At 40.5% G+C, this 22026-nt stretch overlaps 3 protein-coding genes across 3 annotated transcripts in view; all 3 read left to right on the top strand.

Annotated features, from left to right (window-relative positions):
- The first annotated feature begins 1055 nt into the window (after positions 1 to 1055).
- On the top strand, positions 1056 to 8875 carry apool (apolipoprotein O-like). Its single transcript, XM_062425418.1, has 11 exons — positions 1056 to 1096; positions 2236 to 2334; positions 2437 to 2562; positions 3054 to 3108; positions 3600 to 3698; positions 5424 to 5515; positions 5619 to 5735; positions 6327 to 6534; positions 6639 to 7112; positions 7737 to 7862; positions 8214 to 8875. The coding sequence occupies exons 1-11, from the start codon at positions 1085 to 1087 to the stop codon at positions 8300 to 8302; spliced, it is 1497 nt and encodes a 498-aa protein (XP_062281402.1). The 5' UTR covers positions 1056 to 1084; the 3' UTR covers positions 8303 to 8875.
- A 4744-nt stretch (positions 8876 to 13619) lies between these two features.
- agtr2 (angiotensin II receptor, type 2) lies at positions 13620 to 16802 on the top strand. Its single transcript, XM_062425419.1, has 2 exons — positions 13620 to 13801; positions 14407 to 16802. Exon 2 carries the CDS (start codon positions 14473 to 14475, stop codon positions 15730 to 15732), a length of 1260 nt encoding a protein of 419 aa, XP_062281403.1. The 5' UTR covers positions 13620 to 13801; positions 14407 to 14472; the 3' UTR covers positions 15733 to 16802.
- Positions 16803 to 19502: 2700 nt separating this feature from the next.
- The window catches only part of sh2d1ab (SH2 domain containing 1A duplicate b), a gene marked incomplete in the record, with an annotated part of 3113 nt that continues 589 nt past the window's right edge, over positions 19503 to 22026 (top strand). Inside the window, 3 exon segments of the mRNA XM_062425973.1 lie at positions 19503 to 19939; positions 20274 to 20337; positions 21965 to 22026. Coding sequence (XP_062281957.1) covers positions 19803 to 19939; positions 20274 to 20337; positions 21965 to 22026 — 263 coding nt within the window.

Here is a 22026-nt window from a genome sequence, read left to right as displayed (position 1 = left end):
AAGAACTGTAATTATGTAAGAAAAGGTTCCACATTACTGGATGTAATTCCTGGTTGAAATTCTATTATCACAATAATAATACATTTCACATTTATCAGAGGATAACATATCACCCTCATTAAATCTGTATTTCTAATTACATGTTTTACAAGCTGCAGTTGCCAAAGCAGAGATGAAGTTTCAGACTGAGGTCAGGGGTCACTCTATAGCGGGAAGATCATGCACTATATTCAATTCATGCCGTAATTAATGTGCATGTCAGAATGTCTTTGAGCCCCTAACTGCTCCACGTTCATAAGCCTCCAGTTAAAAGACAATTGCTTTTCAACAACAACAGTTACATTTAATAACTTTCAAAGGTAGTTTATGTCATAATACTAATGAAAAGGAGTGGGTGTTATTTTATCGTTTAAATTTCATTTTCCCCCTTCTTCTTCATTAACATAACAGCAGTTATGCAACAATTTTGTCTTTGTGGCAGCGGAAATTGTAATTTATGATGTGTGACATTGGGCTATACAAATAACAGTTGACTTGAACTGACTTGAAAGTGATCAAATACAGAATATCATAATATTCATCTTGTGTTTTGGAGAAGAAAAGTACAATTAAATTTAAAAAAAAAAAAAAAAAAAAAACTGAGCTGGGGGAGTTATTGTTCATGTAAAGATTTTAAACAAACCACAGGCATTCATTATTTTTACAGCCACTGGGTTAGAGGAAAGTCTAACTGCATCAATGCACTGTTTGACCTTCCTAAGTGAAAGCCAGTAAGTTCAGCTTTTTACCTGCACATTTGAATATAAAATGTGGGCAATTTAAAAAGTAATATATAGCTAACTAGTATAAAATTAAGAGTTAGCCAACAAGTACATGTTTCCAACCATTTCAGTTACATGCATGAAACACATGATACTCCATGATAGCAGTTGGATAAGCTTGTGACCATGTAGCATTCGTGTGCCCGCTGTGTCATGCCACCACGCTGCAGTACCTCTTCAATCCATTGGATGGCAGTAGCTGACTGTGGTTTGGACCAGTCCACGCCGCCCACTGAGCCTAAAGAAGAAGGAGGAGCGCTGTCATGGCGGCCAAGGTGAATGCTTGACATTATGTCTTCGGCAAAGTTTTTATGTTTCAGCTTTATATTTTTAAGGAATGCGTCGGTGGTGTGTTAACGTCAGTAGTCCCGGAGCTGTTGATGCATACATGAACTGATGGCATGATAAGCTTGTTAAGCTCCTGTCTTAATGTTAGCCTGGTTGAATGAGTCGATGCTAACGCTAACAACAGTAACGTAGACAGCGTTTAGTTGCGTTAGTTTGCAGCAGTTTTCACAGTGGTCCCTCCATTAACTTTCTCCTAAAAACACATGTAACAGCTGCTAAATGTTGAGAATCACCAGCAGTCTCTTTGTTAACTATTATAGTTTGAACGAAGTTACACGAATACAGTGTGCGGAGATAGTTAACGTCAGCATTCATGTTAATTAATAGCAATATCAACAACGCTGCTAATGTTGGCTGTTCACTAATAACGCTGAAAACTTTATTGTAGCGGTGTATGAAAGTACGGTTTGAGGGACTCTCTTGTTCTCTCAACAACCTTATTTGAGAGCTACTGTTAACAGAGGTTTGCATTAAAACGCATGATAAACTATGACGCACTTTTATAGATTAAAAACAAAACTAAGTCACTAGAAGAAGCTCCCAACATTAACACGATGCTTTACAGCTCAATGTTTTAAAGTAATAAACAAATAATATTACAATTATTCATATATATCAAAATGTAACACTGGTAAGACATGCAATTCTGCATATTGAGAACTTTTACTTTTCATATATGTTATTGTCATGCAGAACAATAAAAAGACACTCAGTATTTCACTTTTGCTACTTGTGCAAAACATCTAAATGTGTCCTATCTTTTGTGTCCCATTTTTTGTTGTTGTTTTCCCCTCTCTTTCACATCCTTTTTTCTTCTTTTCTAAGTAAAATATAATATGTATAGATTATAGTATATATAGTATAGATATGTGTCCTGATCAAACCCCTTTGAGAGTTTTTGTGCACCTCACCTTCCATTTTTCAGTTGTTTATATGTATATCAATTTGTGTCTTTTGCATTTGTGTTATCAGTGGTTGATGGTCTGCATGAGTAATCTGTGAGTAATGACTGACAATGGGTGGTGTTGCACTGATGGATACTAAAGTTACTATTATTGTGTGCTAGGTGGTGATGGTGGCCGTCCCGACGGTGCTGGGCATAGCCTCCATCCGAGTGTACACGGTGAAGGAAGTGTCCGCTGATGGACTGGTTACTCGTGAAAAGGTATGCCTCTGCCCGTCACTCAGTTATAACAGGAGACAACTCTTTGCCTGGCTTGACTATTGGACCTGATTCTAACAAGCTGACTTTGGCCTCTGTCTCCAGCTGAACATCTACAACCCGCTGCCACCATCCACTCAGGTTCACTTTGTGCCAGATAGCCCTGGCGTCATTGAGAGCGGCTTAACTACAGCGAGAGAGAACATACTACCATTTGTCCATGCTGTAAAGGTATTTTCAAATGCATCAAAGTCACACATACACACACACACACCATTTGCTACAGGATTATATCATACTCGCACATCCTCTTTAACACTTCAGACATGAATAGCAAAGCAAGTGTTATAATAATGGAACAGCAGCTAAAACGCACTGAAGAGGTCTTATCTCACACCTGCAGTGTTAGTTTTCCAACCCTGATTTTTTTTTTTTCCCTCTCATTCGCGGTTACAGAGCACAATCCCAGGTGCAGCAAGTGCTCTTTGTAGGTATGATTTTGCAAACAGCCAAGTTCAGGAGTAAGACAGGAAATAGTGTTTGTGCAGTTAACTCTGCAGCTGTAGAGTTTGCTGTGAGAAGAGTTGACAGTTTGACAGTGGTAGAAAAAAACACTTCACACTCTTGCTCTAGCTCACATGCATCCGTTCTAGTATTCTCTCCATTATGTTCTTGATGACCTGTTACAGTGGTTTCAGGTTTTTGTCCTGTGTTTCATGCAGGGTGCCTGTGTCTCTGTGAAAAGGGGAAGTGTAAACCTATACCATGCTGGAGAGGGTGAGTTAATAGTAGGTACCTCAAGGTGTCATATATAACTAATGTTCTCCCTCGCTGAATGTCAAAACTTAATTTTTTCCCCTACTTACAAAGCTATTAGACTGAATAATGGAGGAACTATGTGGGTAGTATTTCTAATTCTACCTTCAGGGGTTTTTGTATGTAGCAGAGCCCTTGGTGGCCTAAATGTGTGTGTTAAAGTAAAGCAGCACACACTTACACCTTACATTATGTAATCACCCTAAAAAATATGTAAGAAAAGCAGTTTTTTGCATCTTACCATCTCTACCGCCAACATCACCATCACTACTACTGTTAGTGATACTGATACACATATTAAATACTGTGATTATTATTATAGTATGTTACTAAATGCTAGTGTAAGTAAACAAAGGCCCCACATGAACAAAGAACCTCAGAGTTCAGAGCTGAAATGTCACAGGAATATTTCTGGGTGTGTTAACTGCTCTCTTGTGTGACTTGTTTCCTAGATTTGTACTTTTACTTGAAAGACCCTCCCCCGGGTTTCCTACCCAGATTTGGCACCATCACCATGGCAGGACTGCTTGGCATGTTCTTGGCACGGAAAGGTAACCTGATTCCCATTCACTGTATCACACACACACACACACACACACACACACACACACACACACACACACACACACACACACAAACACACACACACACTGGGTCTGCAGGGAACAGTTATTCAGTAAGCTGTTTATTTTTCAGGTTAAACTGTCATGTTGTCTTATATAAAGCAAACAGCAAAGAGACATTTTTGAGGTTTAACATCATGACATTACTCCAGCACATCGCAGAGTATTAAGAGACTTCTTGACAGCAGCTGTCATTAAATGTTTTATATACAGCACCATCCCATTCACTTGAATGTGTGTGTGTGTAAACCAAACTGTAGACTGGTACTGTACATGTACTGTATGTCAAATACTGCTGCAGGGACAGAGCAATGATCAACACTGTTCTGATACCAGCACTCATCATTTTTAGGTACAAGCTGGTTTTCCTCCAATTTTCTTTTCTTTTAATGAAGTAAACCGAATAGAGCAGAAACCATTAATCAATTAGCCGATTGTTTGGCAATTATTTAACTACTTTAATAATAACTTCATCCTTTAAGTTATCTTTCAAGCAAAAATGGAACTATTCCCTTGTTTCTGCTACTCAGTTGTAACCATGTGCGCCATTTCTTTGTCTGTGAAAGTAAATTGAATCTCTTTGGGATTTTGGACTATTGGTCACATAAAATAAGCAATTTGAAAACTGCCTTGGGCTCTAGGAAATGGTAATGGGAGTTTTATAACTATTGTTTACTTGATTAATTTAGAATGATCAGCAGATTATTCAGAATGAAAATAATCTTATCTTTCACTATAACCCTAAAATCAAACTCATCAGTGTTCAGTGAGACACACACAAAGAAACAAGCATAAAATAACTGAGTAAAGAGTTGGCAAAAGTAAACAAGACCAAACATCTCAGCAAGCATGTGGTGCCAATCTTAAACAGTTACATTTTAGTTTGTTCATGTCCAGCTCTCTGTAAGAGATCAAAGAACATACTTTACTCTCTCAGGCAGCCATAGTAAACGGAGAAATATTAGCTGGTTGTGTGAGAACTTGCTCTGCTGGAGAGCTAGATTGTCAGTATGCAGCATTCAGATGTGTCAGTATTTGAAACAGCTGTTGTTTAGCATCAATGAAAAAGGAGCTGTCACGAGTTTCTTACAGCCTGAAATAGTGAACCAAGTATTACATTATTCTGTTTATGTTTCTTTACTTCTCATCTATTCACTCTTTAGTCTGGATTCTGGAAACCGATTCACAAACGACTATCGCGTAATCAACAGCTCCGCATTACAGCTCCACATTGCGACTATTTAGCATACGAGTCATTCACTTCGTACGAGATAACATCCCTTTCATGACACAGGTGCTGGCATAACATTTAACTTTAGTTTGACCCATGTGTGAGACAGCTGTTACAGGTTATTCTCCAGTCATCAGCTTTCACAGACCAGAGTTTGCCTCTGATGTAAGATGCACTGTTCAACCACATAAGTTCAAAGAATTACAGCACAAAAACAAGTAAAGTTTCTCTTTCAGTTCTCTGTGGACTTTCTTTTGTTTTTGTTTGCTCTCTGTGTCTTTTAATCTTTTTGGGGAATCCATTCAGTGTTAATACGATTAAAAATCAGTTTCCAACACTGGTAAAGACCCCGTTTTAGTAAATCTACCCAATGTCTGTGTATTACTTTGATTTTCATTCTTCGTTGTAAAACTTTATTTTAGGCTCTCGTTTTAAGAAGTTAGCGCTTCCACTGGGCCTGATGAGCGCAGGAGCATCAGTGTGCTACCCAGCCCAAGCAGTGGCTGTGTGTAAGGTATCTACTTTTTCAAATGCTGACACCTCATTAGCTACTCCAGCAATACCACTCACAAACCTTATTATTATCTCAGTTCAACACTTTTTTTTGTGCTCTCAAGGTGACAGGCAAGAAGGTGTATGCTGCAGGGCAGTGGAGCAGCGCTACAGTGTCTTCACTGCTTACTTACGTGTCCCAGGAGCCGGTTGCCAAAGAGATTGCTGCTTCAAAACCACAGGTTAGCAGTCATTTCAGTATATGAACAGATTTATGAGTGTTGTGTGCAGATGTTACCAGCTAGTTGCAAAATAGAGCTACTGTAAAGCTGTTTATGACTGAAACCAAAACAGCAATTCAATTAAACACATAGGATAACCAACTGTTTTCCCCACTGAATAATTTCCCCTCTACATGTTTCACTTGTTCAAAAAACCCCATCTCTGCCTCAATAGGTCATATTCCATTTCCTTTCCAGTTTGCCCTTTTATGGTTATGGTTATGAGGTAGTTACTGGAAGTTCTTGTTTTCTACAAATGAAAACTTATTCTGCTGTCAAACTCAATGTCAGTATTTAGTGTTGGCTATATGCCTAAATTGCAAAATGCTAATATAAATGATTATGTTTTTTTTTCCTCTGCATTAATTGTAATAAATCTAACATATTAGAGCTGAAATGTTCAAGAAACTAGTGCCTCTTTCTCCTTATAAATTCGTTATTTCTCTCTTACAAGTACAGTCTCTGTGATTAATCAAATATTAAAACTTATAATGATGATTTTATATATAATATAAACAGATTTACATATGTTATCATTGAATTTCTTTTTAGGCAGCCACAGTGCCAAATCCAGAGTCTGCAGTAGTTGAGGAGGCTCAGTCTGCCGCCTGCCATGCCTCAGAGCCCAGCTCCACCACAGACGACTCAGCCCAGAGCACTGTGCTCTCTGATGAGCCCATTGTCAATGGAACAGAAGAAGGATCATCAGTAACACTCACAGAGATTTCCCCAGACCAGCCCCCCACAGAGACCAACACAGGTATCACAGATCTGTGTCTTCTTGTTTCTCTGTTTCTCTCTTTGTTTCACACAATCACACAAAAGCATCTACTGATGATATTCTGCATTCCCTCTTTTGTCTAGATCTCGTGGTACAGTCGGTGCCAGCAGAGACCACTCCTCCCTCTGAACTACCTGCCCCTGTTGAAAGCGAGGAGCCCCCAGCCTTAAAACCAGCATCAGAGGAAGTCTCCACTGAAGCCAGTGCAGCTGAGCCCACACCGAGCTTAGAACCAGAGACTGTAGATCCTGCACCGGTCGAGCCTGCTCCAGCTGAGTCTGCTCCGGTCGAGTCTGCTCCGGCTGAGTCTGCTCCGGTCGAGTCTGCTCCAGCTGAGCCTGCTCCGGTTGAGTCTGCTCCAGCTGAGCCTGCTCCGGTCGAGTCTGCTCCAGCTGAGCCTGCTCCGGTCGAGTCTGCTCCAGTTGAAGCTGCCCCAGTCGAGCCTGCTCCAGTTGAGCCTGCTCCAGTCGAGCCTGCTCCAGTTGAGCCTGCTCCAGCTGAAGCCGCTCCTTCAACTGAGGAACCCCCTGCTCCAAATACCTCAGAAGAGCCAGCAGGTATCACTAATATTCTTCCCCATAACATCAAAGAGCAGAAAAATGTACTAAATGAAACCAATGACAAAAGTAATCCGCTTTGTTGGACAACCACTGTTGGTGCAGATGTTTTCTGTATATCCCCCATTTAGACATCAAAGCTGCAACAAAACATACTGTATTTAAACTATAACCTCACTCTCAGTGACAAACTTCAACCCATTATGCATTATATGTACATTTACACTGAAAAAATTGAAAAATATAATCTTTTTTTATAAAGGGTGTAATGTAAATGGACCATTGCAGAAAAATGAACTCTGTATTAGAAATGACTAATTAATAAGTGCAGGAAATTGACACCTTCAGCTCAGTTCATTAAAATGATTTCCAACACGTCTGGAGAAAAACAAACCCTGCTAAACATGCATGATGAGAAGAGTATTGTAGGTGTAAGCAGCACAAGATAAGCTGCCCACACATGAATCCATTAAAAAGTGACACATTATTTGTATAATACGTACTTAACAGTGGAGTTGTTACATAATGATGAATTCAATCTCCACTTTTATAAAAGAAGCAGCTTTGGAAACACATCAGTAACATCCCTGCTGTTGACATTGTGTTGTATTCTGACTCTTCCAGCAGTGGCAGTTGTTGAATCAGCTGACCTTGAATCTGCCTCTGAACCTCAGCTGGTTGCTGCTGTGGAGGAGGCTCCAACACACACCCCACCACCTCCTGAACAGCCTGCAGCAGATAACAACAAAGGTAGTGTGAACACCTGCTGCACGTGATACCACCACCGTGATGTTTGTTCATTTGACCCAGTACAACGGGCTGATGTTTGTAAGAATTTTACAAACATCAGCACACCTGAACACACCGCATCTCTCCGGAGAATTTCCTGAATTCTAAGTCACCTATTCATTAGATGTGCTAAGTCTTTTTTTCTACTTTTGATGATCTAGAAAGCTTAAAGTTTATTCTACTGATGCATTTATAGGAAAGTCATTCAGCATTAGAGAGGAAGCAGGTATAATATTATCAGTCATGTTGAGTATCAGTCATATTGCTGTGTTGTGACTGAGCTTTTTTTGCACTTCTTTTGCTGTCCTCCAGGGGGCTCTGGTTTCAAGCCAGACCCAGCTCTCATGGACTTTGGCCAGTCCAACCCGGAGGATGAAGACCTGTATAGCACACGCAGTTGAGAGACCACAGTGGACCTCAGGAGAAAGCTCATTCCCACACTGCCAACAGATTATATCTCATTCAAACTGACAAACACTCTCTGTATCCTGCAAGTTCCATCATGAAGGGAAGAAGGCGTATTTGAGAATCCTTTAATCAGTTTTTCCGTTCTCATTACTTCTGCCCACATCTTTTTATATTTTCAAGGTCCAGGTACATTTACACTAATGAGAATGCAGCAAATCCGGTATACGGATCTGGGTCAGTTTTGCATAGAAAGCTAGAAGACTGGGGAAAAAAACCACCTACAACTGTTTACAAGTCATTTAATTCACAGCTAGCAGATTGTGTCATTTTCTCTTCGTCTGTGTCGTTAAACAGATCGTGGCTTTTTGTGCTGCAGTTGTCACAGTCATGAATGCATGGTGCTTTTATTTATTGTAATTTAGCCCATCGCGTTAGTAAGCGAAAAAATATCACGCGTGCTTATGATCATCACAAGATGGACTAGTGCCGTTTCATTTTGTTACATCAAAGTGTGTCTTCCTTGTTGATTTAAGAACCCAAATAAATCTATATTTTTCATGAATTCATGTTGAATCTTGTCAACTATTAATTGTCAGTATAGTTATAATATACTGACATTGTAATATATTAAGAACATAACTCCCCACTGTACAATTAAGAAATAATGGTAAGTCTATTTTAGGCTGTATTAGTGGCCAAATACTGTAAAGTGCAGGCTCATTTGAGTAATGGTACATAAATGCATAATTTAAAAAAAATGAATAAAGATTAAAGTTTTGAAAGATTAATTATAGACTTATTTTTTACATATTGGGTTACAGTGTACTTACAAAGTTGTATGAAGTCTGAAGCTGACTTATAAAACTTCTTCCTTTGCCAGCAAAGTGAAAATTACCAAACTGCTGGTAAATCTGATCCCAATTGCTAAGGTAATTGTAGCTGGCTGAAACAACATCTTGGACGCTAACAATGTTCGAATTTCAAGAACAAATGTAACATGTACAGTGCAAATGGACAGATATGAGTCATGGAAGTGATTATGTCCGGGAAAGTTAGAGCAACACATGTATATTCACCCTGGTCTGGGAATGTCATGTATGCTTTGTAGAGCGGTTCAGGTGTCACATGTTTTTGCTTATTCCTGTGAGCACACAGGTTGTGACCAGGGACCGTGCTATCTGTTAACATCTTTATAGCCTCTTTACAGCCCCTCTGAGGAACTGGAGCTCCCTGGACCTCATAAACTCTGCATGAGGTTGGCCAGAGTCATGACCCCTGGGACTCTGTCTGTGTATGTGTGTGTTTGCTCACATGTGTATAAGAGGAGGGGGAGAGAGAGAGAGAGATGTCAGATCAATTGCAAGTCGATATTTTTTCATCTCTCCTCTTGTGAAACATGGATAAAAACACCCATATGGGAACCAGGCTTCCCGTGGCATCGGAACTACAGTTTGTGCTGTTTTGAGTCGAGGGGTTAAGGGATTTGTGGGTTTGTGTGACTGTGGTGTTTATTTCAACAAGCTCTGCCAAATGTTCCCTCCAACATAAAGAAAAACACGTGGAATATACTGACTCTATTTAAAATAGAAAGTGGGAATGCTAAAAATCTGGGGAATAGTGCAACCTTTTCTTCACACAGCTTTTTTAAGAAAGATGGACATCTTGTTGCAATAAGCTGGGAGCCAATGCTAGAGGTTCCACAGCCCTTCAGGCAAGATGTGACGCTAAGTATAGTCTCGTCTCACATCTCAAGGGTCCCCCTTCCCATATGGGGCCCCCGTTCCTGACAGCATCCCACACAAACAGCAACTACTGTATGTTAATATTATGAGAATTACTTTTAGAGTGTTCTCTGTCATGTTGACCGGAGCGCTCTCAGATTTTTCTGGAGCAGCAGAGAGGAAGCGGGGCTCACAACTCTGACCTCTCACTTTTCACCCCCATGAGCCAGATTTTCCACAGAGGACTGTGTGAGGGTTATGGTTTGGGTTGGTTATCTTCCCAGGGTCCAGCCAGCGGGGGAGACCACCACTGTCAAATAAACACATTTATCAGCAAAAAATATAAACATTAATTATGTAAGTAATTTAAGGGTGTTTATGAATGCTGTATGTTTACTTCAGCAGATCTTCCTTTTTATATGTGCGGGCCATGTGCACATGTACTGCGACACCCAATTTCCTCTTCTTTTTTCCCCGCATGCATGTGTAGATAAAATCTGACGTTTGCTGTTCATCCTGTGCAACGGAAACAAACTGCACATAATGTGCGCTTACAACTTGTCACTGTTTGTGTCATCCTTTAAAAAAACAAATGAACTGGTATAACTTTTTGGTTGCAGCAACATCCGTTCTTATATAACAATTATATATATAAATTCAGTTTAATGAGGGCAGAGGAGAGAAAAGAGACTTTTGACAAACTACAGTAGTAAAATAAATAAATAAAGACTGAAAAAATAATTGGCTGGAAGATTAATGTCCACTAAGGGTTGTGATGTAAGTTAAGGTTTGATGCTCTCTGCTCCATCGCTCTCCTTATCTCCTGCTTGTACAGACACTGCCAGTAAAAGAATCCCTGTGTTTGGATGATCAGACGAACACACACACATTCTGTTTTGACTGTTTATCACACAGCCTCTCAATTGGATCATCCAACACCCAAAAAAAAGAGATCCAATTTTTAGACTTGGTAGCAGAATTAACACTGCAACAATATTAATACATGCCATGAATGCCTTAAAAGTGAAATAAGTTTCTACTTGAGCGCTCCTGTCCAATTTAATTGATTTTCTGTGGATAGGATAAGATGAGAATGTTGACAAAGGTCAAAGGATGGTAAATAGAAGCAATTCTGAGATAAAAATAAGTGAAAGTAAGACTGACTGTGTATGTTCCAAGCAGGACTTGTTCATTTTAAATATGTCATGTTTTAACTGTATGGAGGATTAGCAGTGGTGGAAGACATAGTCACATACTTTACAAAAAAGTAGTAGAAGTTATACCACATTATGATAGAAGTTAAAGTCCTGTATTAACAAATCTACAGACTGGACTTGTTTCTCAATGGATATTTTCATATGATGTTTTCTTTAGTCTAGGACTAGTCTTAATCTCTGTTTGAGAAACTAGACCTAAGAGTTTACAGCCATACTAGCTGCTCTATCAAGCTGTATTGAGCTAAAAGCTAACTCTATATGGATGATTTAGATGACGGGAATTTGGTCATGAACTAAAACGTTCGGACAAATTGAAATTTTTGACCAGACGATAGCGCTGGAGGAACACTTAAAGGATCATATTTGTAAAAAATAATTCTGTGGCGGGATATTTCCAATGTGTGTTCCAAACTATATGGCAATCCATCTTCTGTTGTCAGGACATTTCACTTAAAAATACAAAATCTCATGGTGATTCCAGAGGGTAAGACATTTGATCGCCAAAGTACTCCATTATCCTTTGGGGACCATGAATGTCTGTACAAAATGTCCTGGTATTCTGTTTGATAGTTGTTGAGATATTTCAGTTAGGATCACAGGCTGACACTACCCCTGGCAGTATAAGTATTATCAGTGAAATGTATTTAAAGTATTACGCAGTAAAAGCTCTCATTATGCAGAATATCCTTATTCCTCCCTTCTGATGCAAATATAGGCGAGTAGAATTTTAATGTTGTAGCTGGTGGAGATGGAGCTAAACCATTTTATATGCTGTTGGGTAGTTTAATGTATAGGGATGTATGATGTTTTATACACTGATCATATTTTTTGAATGTTAGGGTTAGGGTTAGGGTTAGGGGTTAGGGTTAGGGCTTGTAATGTAATGTTTGTAATTGTAGCTGACAAATAAATGTAGTGCAGTGGAGATTTCCTGATGAAATGTATTGGAATAGAAACATAAACTGAGTACAGTACTTTAGTGAATGTACTCAATTACTTTCAAAATCTGGATTACAGTGGAACTGTGGGGAGGCAGAGACAAAGATCTGTTTTTGCTGTCTATTTCTATCTATTTCTGTTGGACGGCATGACATTATAAATCTGTTTTTAGTTTTTGCACGTCATGACTAAGGGCCAATGGGTCCTTTGTGTGTGTGTGTGTGTGTTAGAACAACTGTGCATACCCAGCATGCCAGTGAAAGAACACATTATAAAGTTTCTGTTTTAGAAAGCACAACTATTTTAACAGTTGTGCACATTCCCCATTTCTCACGTGCTGCACGAACGGCACTCTCCATTTGAGGCCTTCAAAATCTGCTGCTTTCTGTCTCGCACCCATCCATCCTCCTCACCGTCAGCGTTCCCACGGCTATTAGAACATGTCACATCCTGATAGATACTCAATGGAGCAGAGTGCACATCTGAGCACGCATGTAAACATAGGCGAGCATGCTGCGTTGATGCATGCATGCCAGGCCTAGATTAAGTACATCCAGTTGCACAAGTATTGAAGCATAGACGCACACATGCACACGCGCACGCACGTGTGCACACAGAGAGAGGTGCATGCTCACACTGTTGATCAAAGGAGCTGTGATGTAATCAGTCTGCCAGCTTTGCATGCATCCCTCATTAACATTCACCAGAGGCTTTAATGGAAAAACCACTGGAGGGAATCTCCGCTTTCTCTCTTATTTTACCCTCCTCTTTCTCCTTCTCATCTTCTCGTTCACTCCCTGCAGTATCTGCTCGTCCTCCTCCTCATTCATCTTCCATACTGCACCCCCCCCCCCCCCCCCCCCCCCCCCCCCCCCCCCCCCCCCCCCCCCCTTCCCTCTGCCCCAGTGGCTGGTTTGACTTCCGCTGAGGCAGAGTAAATATTTCCCATGGCTTATCTGACCGCTGGCAGAACGAATGTGACAGTAAGTGTGAGGCTCTGCTAATTAACGCACAGCCTCTGTTCCTCAGGTCAGAAGCCCCCGCGGGGACAGTTAGGGCTTTAAATGTGACACCTCAAACACACTGGTATCCTATTCATTATGGTCAGGTATGACACGTGCTTGTGTGTCTGCAGTCAGTGGAGACATACTGTAGCTAGTCTTACAAACATCTTGATTTGTTTTCTCAATTTTGGCCTTTCGTGGTATCTGGGAGGGAGGACAAAAAGGAGGGACGGAGTAAAAACTTTCTCTTTCCCGCTCTCTCTTTCTCTCCCTCTACAAGCTGGCTTGTGTCCAGGTACAGTCCAGCCCCTTGGTAATGATGAAGGTGTGACGTGTATGCAACTTCCCCGTTGTGCAATAATCAAGGGGCTCTGGGGGGCTATAAGACCCCCAACCTCATCTGGTTTTTCAGAGCCTCTCAGTCTATTTCTCCACACTACAAACACTACACACACACACACTCACACACACACACACAAGCACAGAGGCATGATACAGTCTGTGCAGCCTTCTCTTAGAGGGGTCGAGGACCAATTGTCAAGATATGGACTTTAGCCAAAAGAAGAATTGAAAAGCGCCTGACTGCTTGGACTGGACACCAATCACTGCAGGTAAAACTTATTCTTTAAAAATGGGAAATATTACATAAAGTCTAAGATATCACTTTAAGCAAGATATCACTTTTAGTTTATTGTGTTTCCGTGTCTATTCAATTGCCTAAGAATATTTTTTATCTATTGTTACTAATGGGAAAGTTATAAGAAGATGTTATTTCTCTCTCTTTTTTTTAGATTGCCTGCTTTAAATTCTATTTGTTGTTATTATTTCTGTTATTAATAATGCATTCCTCTGGTGGTCTGGATTAGCTTCACTGACTTTTATGATTGCTGTAAAACGATTCAACCTAAAATTAAGCTGACAGTTTTTTTCATCTGAAACATGAATGTTTCACAAAAGTTGTTTGGGGCATTAAAACAAAATAGACGTTTCTGTAGAATCCAATAAGCAGCAGGATCCTTGCAGCCCCTTCATATGTATTTCATTAGTGGACAACGTCAAAAATGGTGAATATGTTTTCCCACTGATTTGTTATCAAGTAAGACAGCTAATAAATGCCTGAGCCAAATACTAAAGATTACTGTGTAGGGAGAACTTTTTCATCATCCATAAAAGGCAGTCGAATTTTAAATGCCCTCCTGTTTTGTTTGATTTCCAGCTGACCTTGGACAACTGAAAGGGGGGAAGTCAAATTGTCTGACGCAAGGGTACATCCAGTTCCATAATGGCAATCCCAAATGATCTCTTCCTTTTCAACTCCACCTCCTCCCCTTACAACACTACGGAGATCTATCAGAACTCCTCTGCTTACCCCTGCGCAGACTGGTCTCCTATACCCATGACCACCCTCATCCCCTCCATCTACAGCGTTATCTGCGTGCTGGGCACCATAGGCAACGCCCTGGCAGTGTGCGTGTTGGCTTATAACAGCACATCGAGGAGAACTGTAGCAAACACTTTCATGCTTAACCTGTGCATGTCCGACCTGCTGTTCCTGCTGTCTCTCCCGCTGTGGGCCGTCTACTACTCTAAAGGCTACAGTTGGCCCTTTGGCCGGGTGGCCTGCAAAATCTGTGGCGCTCTTCATAACCTGAACCTCTACGCATCTATCTTCTTCATCACATGCATGAGCATGGACCGCTACCTGGCCATTGTGCACCCACTCCGCTCCCAGAGTGCACGAGACCCTAAACGTGCCAGACTCACGTGCATCCTGGTTTGGGTTTTGGCATGTGTATGCACAGCACCCACTTTGGCTCTGAGGGACACTCGACACCTACCGGTTCTTGATGTGGAAGCTTGTGTGATTTTCTATCCTGATCATGCCTGGTATCTGACCCTGGTCTGCATCAAGATTGTTCTGGCCTTTCTGCTGCCGCTGCTGGTCATCTCTTGTTGCTACTATGCTATTGGGAGACATTTGTTGTCTGATACAGGACTGGTAAGAATGCAGAATCTATCACACACCCCCAGCATGCCCTCTTTTAAATCATCAGAATCCCAGGAGAGCTGCCATAAACCAGAGAGACCCCCGACCCCCTGTGTGAACCCCAGCTTCAGTGGAAGCAGACCCCTGGAAGGCAGAGGGCTGGAGAGGGTGCTGTGGACCGTGGCTGCAGTTGTCCTGGCCTTCTTTCTTTGCTGGTTCCCCTTTCACTGCGTGACCTTTTTGGACATACTGAAGAGCGAAGGCTGGTTGGACAGCTGCTGGGTAGACTGGACCATCCACAACCTCACCCCTCTGACCCTCTGTTTGGGCTTCTCCAACTCAGCCATCAACCCTGTGCTCTACTGCTTCATTGGGAACCATTTCCGAGGCCGTCTCGGAGGCCTCTGCAAGGGTCTGTGTGCGTCATGTTTGAAGACCCGTGGGGAAGATCACAGCCAGAAGAGAGGCTCTTTCAGCACAAGGCTGAGCTCCTTCTCCCGAAAACTCAGTGACCTGAAAGACTTGGCGATTGTTGAGGCCTCTGGTCCTGCCTAGAGGCCTTTCCACTACTTACTGGTCTCACACCTCAAAGAATGACGCCATCGTCAAGTGACTGCTGAATTCAAATTAGCATGGCCATGTGAAACGGAGATGTTACTGTAATAGACTTTCAGCAGAGCAAAAACACTGCCCTACAAAGACAGAGAGCAGTAACTAAGTTTAGCCTAAAGAATTGAGGCTGGTTTGGCAAACTGTGCAACCAAGAGATAAACTGTAACTGAATGCCTTTTTAGGCAGATGAGGAGGAGGACAAGGCAGCGCCCTGTAGGTGGAAAAAGGCCAAGTTATTGTTATTGCACACAAACCTTTTAGTACATTCCTCAAGAGTAAGCACCTCACGTCACTACACAAATTTAGAAATGAATATGTGACAATTTTATCTTTGAATCTGCCTTTGGACAAACAAAGGATGTAGAGAAAAAAACCTTTACAGGGTCAGTTGAGAAAGCAGTTATTACTTATCTGCTAAGCTAAGCTAATATTTTAGCAGGAGTAGTTTAGCTGCTTTTTTAGTGTCTCCACCATTCTTGGATTTAGTTACTGTCTTGTTTATATGAGATGACAAACTGAATTCCTAAGATGTTGGAACAATTCATTTTATAAATAACAAAACAGGTAGAAGGGGATTACCTAAGTCAATCAAGATTTAACTAGATGTGGCTATCTACAGCTAGTTTGCTTTTAGCTCTCTAGCTAGTTTTGTTTTGCAAACTTTACTTGCTGTTCTCTTTAAAATTAAACATTTCTATAGCATAATAATATTCTATATGGTAAGACAGATGTCAAAGACTTAATTTTGACCACATATGTAGTTGCTATATTTTGGCTCTATAGGGCAAAACAGGCCAAATGAGGAAATACAGGTGATATACAAAGAAAATCATTTACCAGTTGTACCAATGCAATACTTTTACTCTTTTGACCGAGATATTATGTAATGTGTAATGTTATGTGTAATCATGAAACTTGTAACATTTTATTGCATTATTCTTTAAAGAGGAAAATGAAAATAAATACTGCATTTCTTTGAATAAGAAATAAAGTGAGCGATATTTCTCTAACAATGCCATTTCTTTGCTTCATATAATTCTCCAAATTCATTTTTTACTGCTCTTCCACAAAAACAGCACATTTTTTAGTCCCACACATGCACTAATTTTATGAAACCCGTTCCAGTTACAATTTTTACGTTCCTTTTCCCAGTCTTACCCTCCAGCAGCTGTGGCTTAGAGCTTCTCTGCCCTGGGAACGAGGGCTTTGGGATTACTGTTGGCCTGGCAGATGGACGTCTCTCCTCTTTTCTTCCCCCAGCATGCCTCACATGGATTCTAAAGATATCAAGGCCAGATATCATAATCTCATACTAATGTCTTTATGATGCATTCCAGTCCAGCCACTTGTGTTGGTTGAGGGAGCCGCCAGCTAATCAATGATGTATCTCTGTCTGCTATTTGTGTCCAGTATAGATCCACTGCATTCTGCATTGACCCTGGCTTGCCTGTCTGTGAGCTGGGAGCCAATGGAGTATGTCAATTTGTTTTTGCACTGCTGAAGGCCATGAGAGTGAAATGCACAAGAAGGTTGCTAAAAATGTTTTGGTTTAGTGGTTCACAAACTTTTTCATCTCAAGGAACCCTAAACTGTCACAAATTAAACCACAGATCCCCATTTGATGAGATTTGGTCCCTGGGTCCCCCATCTAATACAATTTGTACTTTTAGATGTTTTACTACAGAAATTGTATGAAATCTATGACTAAATTAATCATACACTATGTCATTGTGTTACTTATGGGTGGAATTATGGTGAAAATTGTTGTCCTTTTTGCTGGGGTTGCCCTGGAACCCTTTTACAGACACATTTTGAGAACTACTCTTTTAGTTAATGGCTCAATGGCTGGGAATGGTTTATTTTTCTATTTTACCATATAATAAACTGGCAGCCTGGTGTTTTTACAGATTAATATGGCAGCACTAATCACTCAAAAGGGAAGAAAATGCTTTGCAAAGGCTTCTTGCAGTTGATCATTCCACAATCATTATTTCCAATTTGTCCACTGGATGGCGCTGTAGTGCTGTAGATGCATTAGGTAAGATTCCACTGCCTCCTTATCCAGACATAGCCCCTAAGTCCCACCGCTCATGATCTTTCTGAGCTGAGGGAAAGATGGCTTTGACACAGACTGATGACTCATGTAGGCTACAGTTCTGAATGTATAAAAACACTCAACAAATCCTGCATTAAAGAGAGCCACCGGCTCAGAGTATAAAGAAAATAGCTCAGTCACGTATGTCACAGCTTCTCAGGGTCTTTCACAAGAGCATTTTTGGCGCCCGAAGGACGCCATGTAACCACGGTGTGAATGAAGGCCGTGAAAACCTTGAATATACATCTCAACAAGACAGATGAGCTTGAAATACCAAACACTGTGCCGTCAGCCTGATAAAATATGCACAGCACGTCGCTGCAGAAAACATTCAACATTTTAATCACCAGATACTTAATTTGACACAGCAGAACTTTCCTACTGACAGGACAGATTGCAAGACGAGTTTGTTGTAGCTCTCACAGTATGTTCATGCACACAGCTTCATTAGCTGATTCTTCAGTGTCGAGTGGAGCAGGTGTTATTGTCCTTGATGCCAAATCAATAAGACAGACAGATCAGTGACATGTGACTGAGAACATGTATGTGGAGATGTGATGAGGAATTGAAAGCTAGGAAGTAAAGGCAACTCTTTTAGACAGCAGATGACAAACTTCTTCTCTAAAATGGATTTTTAATTTTTAATATGTCAGATTTGTACAATCTGAGTATGCCAATGTAAATTAGTCCTTTCCCCCCCTTTATTTTATGATAAGCAACAATAAAATATTTGATTACAGGTATATACAAACTTCCAGTGAAGAACAGTACATTTAATCAAGTACTATTTTCTTCCTCTTCTTCCTATTATTATTGTTTATACTATATTGAGCACAATTACTTTTCCTTGAATTGTTCTATTAAAAAAAAAGAAGAAAAAAACTAATGCAAATTGCTGTAGCGGGATTTAATTTTTTCTCTCTTTCCAACCCCATTAATCATCTCCCAACTCCCTGGATTAAGTTTATCTTGCTCCACCTCAAACAGCTAAAGCTGCTTACACATTAAAGCATCAGTACTAACAATCTAATAATGTTATATCTAACAATATATCAGTTAGAGGGACCATTTCTTTGCAGAATGAACAATTAGATTTATTACTTTAAGTACATTTTGCTGAGAATTATTCTGTACGTTTACTTAAGTAAGGGACTTTGTAATTTTTTTTCTTTTAAAAGTACTTTTTCTTAGAAGTTCTGAATACTTCTTCAGTTGCTGATTTTATTTTTCTTTTAAATGTAGAAGTACTTTTTCTTAGAAGTACTGAATACTTCTTCAGTTGCTGATTCTCACTATAAACTGTACTTCACTAATAATAGTAAATAGGGTAGAGACAGACAGATATAGGCAAACTTCTGCTAATGAGAAAACAAAGCCAGGCCTCTCAGTAATTCAGCTGAAAACAGAAAGTCACCGAATAAGCAAAATATGTTTTCCTGTGTGAAAACGGTGATATTACTCTTACCTTATTTTTAAAGAATCCCTCCCCTTTGCTTTCTATTGTTATGGAAATATTCAGTTCGAATCTTTGAAGTTATTTCCTGTTGAAAAATACAATCATTTCCTGAGAGATACACAAACCCACATTTTACGTATGCGTGTGCGTATGAGTTTTAAGAGAGAGAGGGAGGATGAACATCAAGCCATAAGAGGTTAGAGGTTAGAGAGAGAAACTACCAGCCTGGGTGAAAAGGTGGTAAATCAGAGAGCTCACTTGCTATAGCTCAAGCTCCCTAACAGACTTTTAAAAACAGACAGAACCAGTATCAAATGAGTCGCTGGATTCCCAGTCTGCAGCTTGTACAGTGAAGACCAAAAGGCTTGCCTGCAGTAAAAAGTTGAAGGTGAGACACACAAAGAGGGGAGAGTTGGGACTTGGGAGCAGAACAAAAAAGCAGATCCGGAGAGGATTGGTGTGATGGAAAACCTGCCTGTCTACCACGGACCCATCGGCAAAGAAGAGGGGGAGAGGCGGCTGGCGCAGGACGGGCGGGAGGGGTGCTACCTTATCCGCAACAGTGACTCTGTGCCTGGTGTCTACTGCCTATGTGTGCTGTGAGTATAAACACAGATTGTTCAGTTTCTCTCTCTCTTCACCCTGCTTCTTTAGGCCATCGCTTCAATTTCTGTAATCACATCATCGCATTTTCAAATATTCTAGACGTTATTGATCCTCTCACATTTGAGAAATACAAGACACACAAGATGTGAACAAACCAACTGATTGTTAAGTGTCTATTATGTTCTCCACTGTGGTCTATTAATCTGTATGAAATAAATAGTCCCACAGAAGCAGTGATTGGGACAGTGCATGTTTCATTAAGCTTAAAGATGAACTCATGGTCAAAGGTGATTATGTGTGTGTGTGTGTGTGTGTACGTGTGTGTAGGTGCAAAGGATTTGTCTACACGTACAGACTCTGCAGGGATGAAGGAGGCTCATGGGCTGCAGAGGTGAGACTTTTTTCTTCTTTTTTTTTTAATCCATGCATTGCTTTTAGTCAAAGCTGACAGAAACAGCTGCACATCCACTTTGCTTCGGTTGGTGTTTATTACTGTAGTTCTAGAGGTTGTTTTTGGTGCCAAACTAATTCAGGAAGCTGTACATTTTTGGACAAACATGGTTTCTGAGGAGTGACAGCACTGGGAAATGGGTGCGTTTCTTTCCTTCTTTTTTCAGTAACATCCTGAGAGATACTACCCCCCCCCCCCCCCCCCCCCCCCCTCCACTCCCACTCAAATTTAAGATGAGCACACCACAGCATCAGCATATACTCCAGGGATGGGGAGGAAATAGAGAATTGCATTTGACAGCTTTTCTGATGGGATATGTAATTGAGCAGTGAGGTTTTGGCAAACAGCAAGAGATGTGGATGTATAGAGACATCTGAAGGCTATGTCTCTCTCTCTCTCTGACAACTAAGCTTGATGCTGTTGTAACTACATTTTACCTCCGCTCATTTTTACTGACAGCATCCACCGAACAGATAGAGGGAGCGAGGCTTGAATTACACGAATTTCCCTACAAGCTCGATAACAGTTTACATTATTCATGTGCAATATCAATCACTTTAATGAAACATTCGAGGGAACAGAGGTAACACTTGTGGTCGGCGACAGAAACATGGGCTGTGCTTTGCAGCGGAAAGCTCTCTCACACTCTTGTTTTCTCTCTCTCTCTCTCTCTCTCTCTCTCTCTCTCTCTCTCTCTCTGTGTGTGTGTGCCTTTGATTGAATGATTTTAAAATACAAAGAATAAGATTTTCAGAGTGATTGATAGCACGGAAAGAAAAACAAATAACGCCTTTTAAAAAGAAAACCGTACTTGACAAAATTACAGTACTTTAGGTATAATGCTTTATAGTCGTGAAACATTCAACGCTGTGGTGAAAGAGGAAAATTGATGCGTGTCATCAATAAGAAATAATGCAAAAGCTCCCTGAAAGACAGTTGATAAAGTTACATTTCAACAGATAAAAAATTGCTCGATAATCACACACACACACACATCCCTCTTTGCTGCAACACAAGATGAATTCTGAACAAGATATTATATTTGTACTGAAGCCGCAGACCATTTCTAATAATGATGTTTGTGTTGTGTTCAGTCAGAGGTGAAGCTGTCAAGATAATGGGACGCTGAGCTGATTTCAGATGTCACACATGAATCTGAAATAAATACTTTTTGTTGACTAAGAAAATATGTATTTTTTTAAAAAGGCAACAAAACCAACCTCAATTTTCCTTATTTAGCTTTTAAAGCTGGTGTATATTTCCCATCTATTTACATTTGAATTTTTTTAGCAGATAGAATTTCTTGCTTATTATCGATATGTGTCTCAGTCTGGGCGAGTGGATTGGATATATAAAAGTATAACTGGCATGCGTGTCTCTGTGTGTTTCTGTCTCGACTCTGTCTACTCTGGTGTGTCTTATGTCCTTTATAAGGTGAATCTGTGTGAGAGATTATGTCAAACGAGTCATGTCTCGTCTTTGTTTGTTTCCCCCGTGGAGGTTTTGATGTAGGGATGGAGATGCTGAATTCTCCTCTGCCTTCTATTTTTTCTTTCTTTCCCTCTAGACCACTCCTGGTGTGGCGAAAAGATATTTCCGCCAAATCAAGAACTTGATAGCAGCTTTCCA

Source organism: Scomber scombrus, chromosome 9 (assembly GCF_963691925.1).
Source record: "Scomber scombrus chromosome 9, fScoSco1.1, whole genome shotgun sequence".
In the NCBI taxonomy this organism is placed as follows: Eukaryota; Metazoa; Chordata; class Actinopteri; order Scombriformes; family Scombridae; genus Scomber; species Scomber scombrus.
Note: the sequence above shows the minus strand (reverse complement) of the source record. Positions and strands in the feature narration are given on the sequence as shown.

What these genes read in the sequence shown, in the direction of transcription:
- apool (XM_062425418.1), top strand. An exon ending in CCTATACCATGCTGGAGAGG is followed by an intron (nt 3,109 to 3,599) that starts GTGAGTTAATAG and finishes CTTGTTTCCTAG; the next exon opens with ATTTGTACTTTTACTTGAAA. An exon ending in CCCCACAGAGACCAACACAG is followed by an intron (nt 6,535 to 6,638) that starts GTATCACAGATC and finishes TCTTTTGTCTAG; the next exon opens with ATCTCGTGGTACAGTCGGTG.
- agtr2 (XM_062425419.1), top strand. Translation starts at nt 14,473, where the DNA reads ATGGCAATCCCAAATGATCTCTTCCTTTTCAACTCCACCTCCTCCCCT.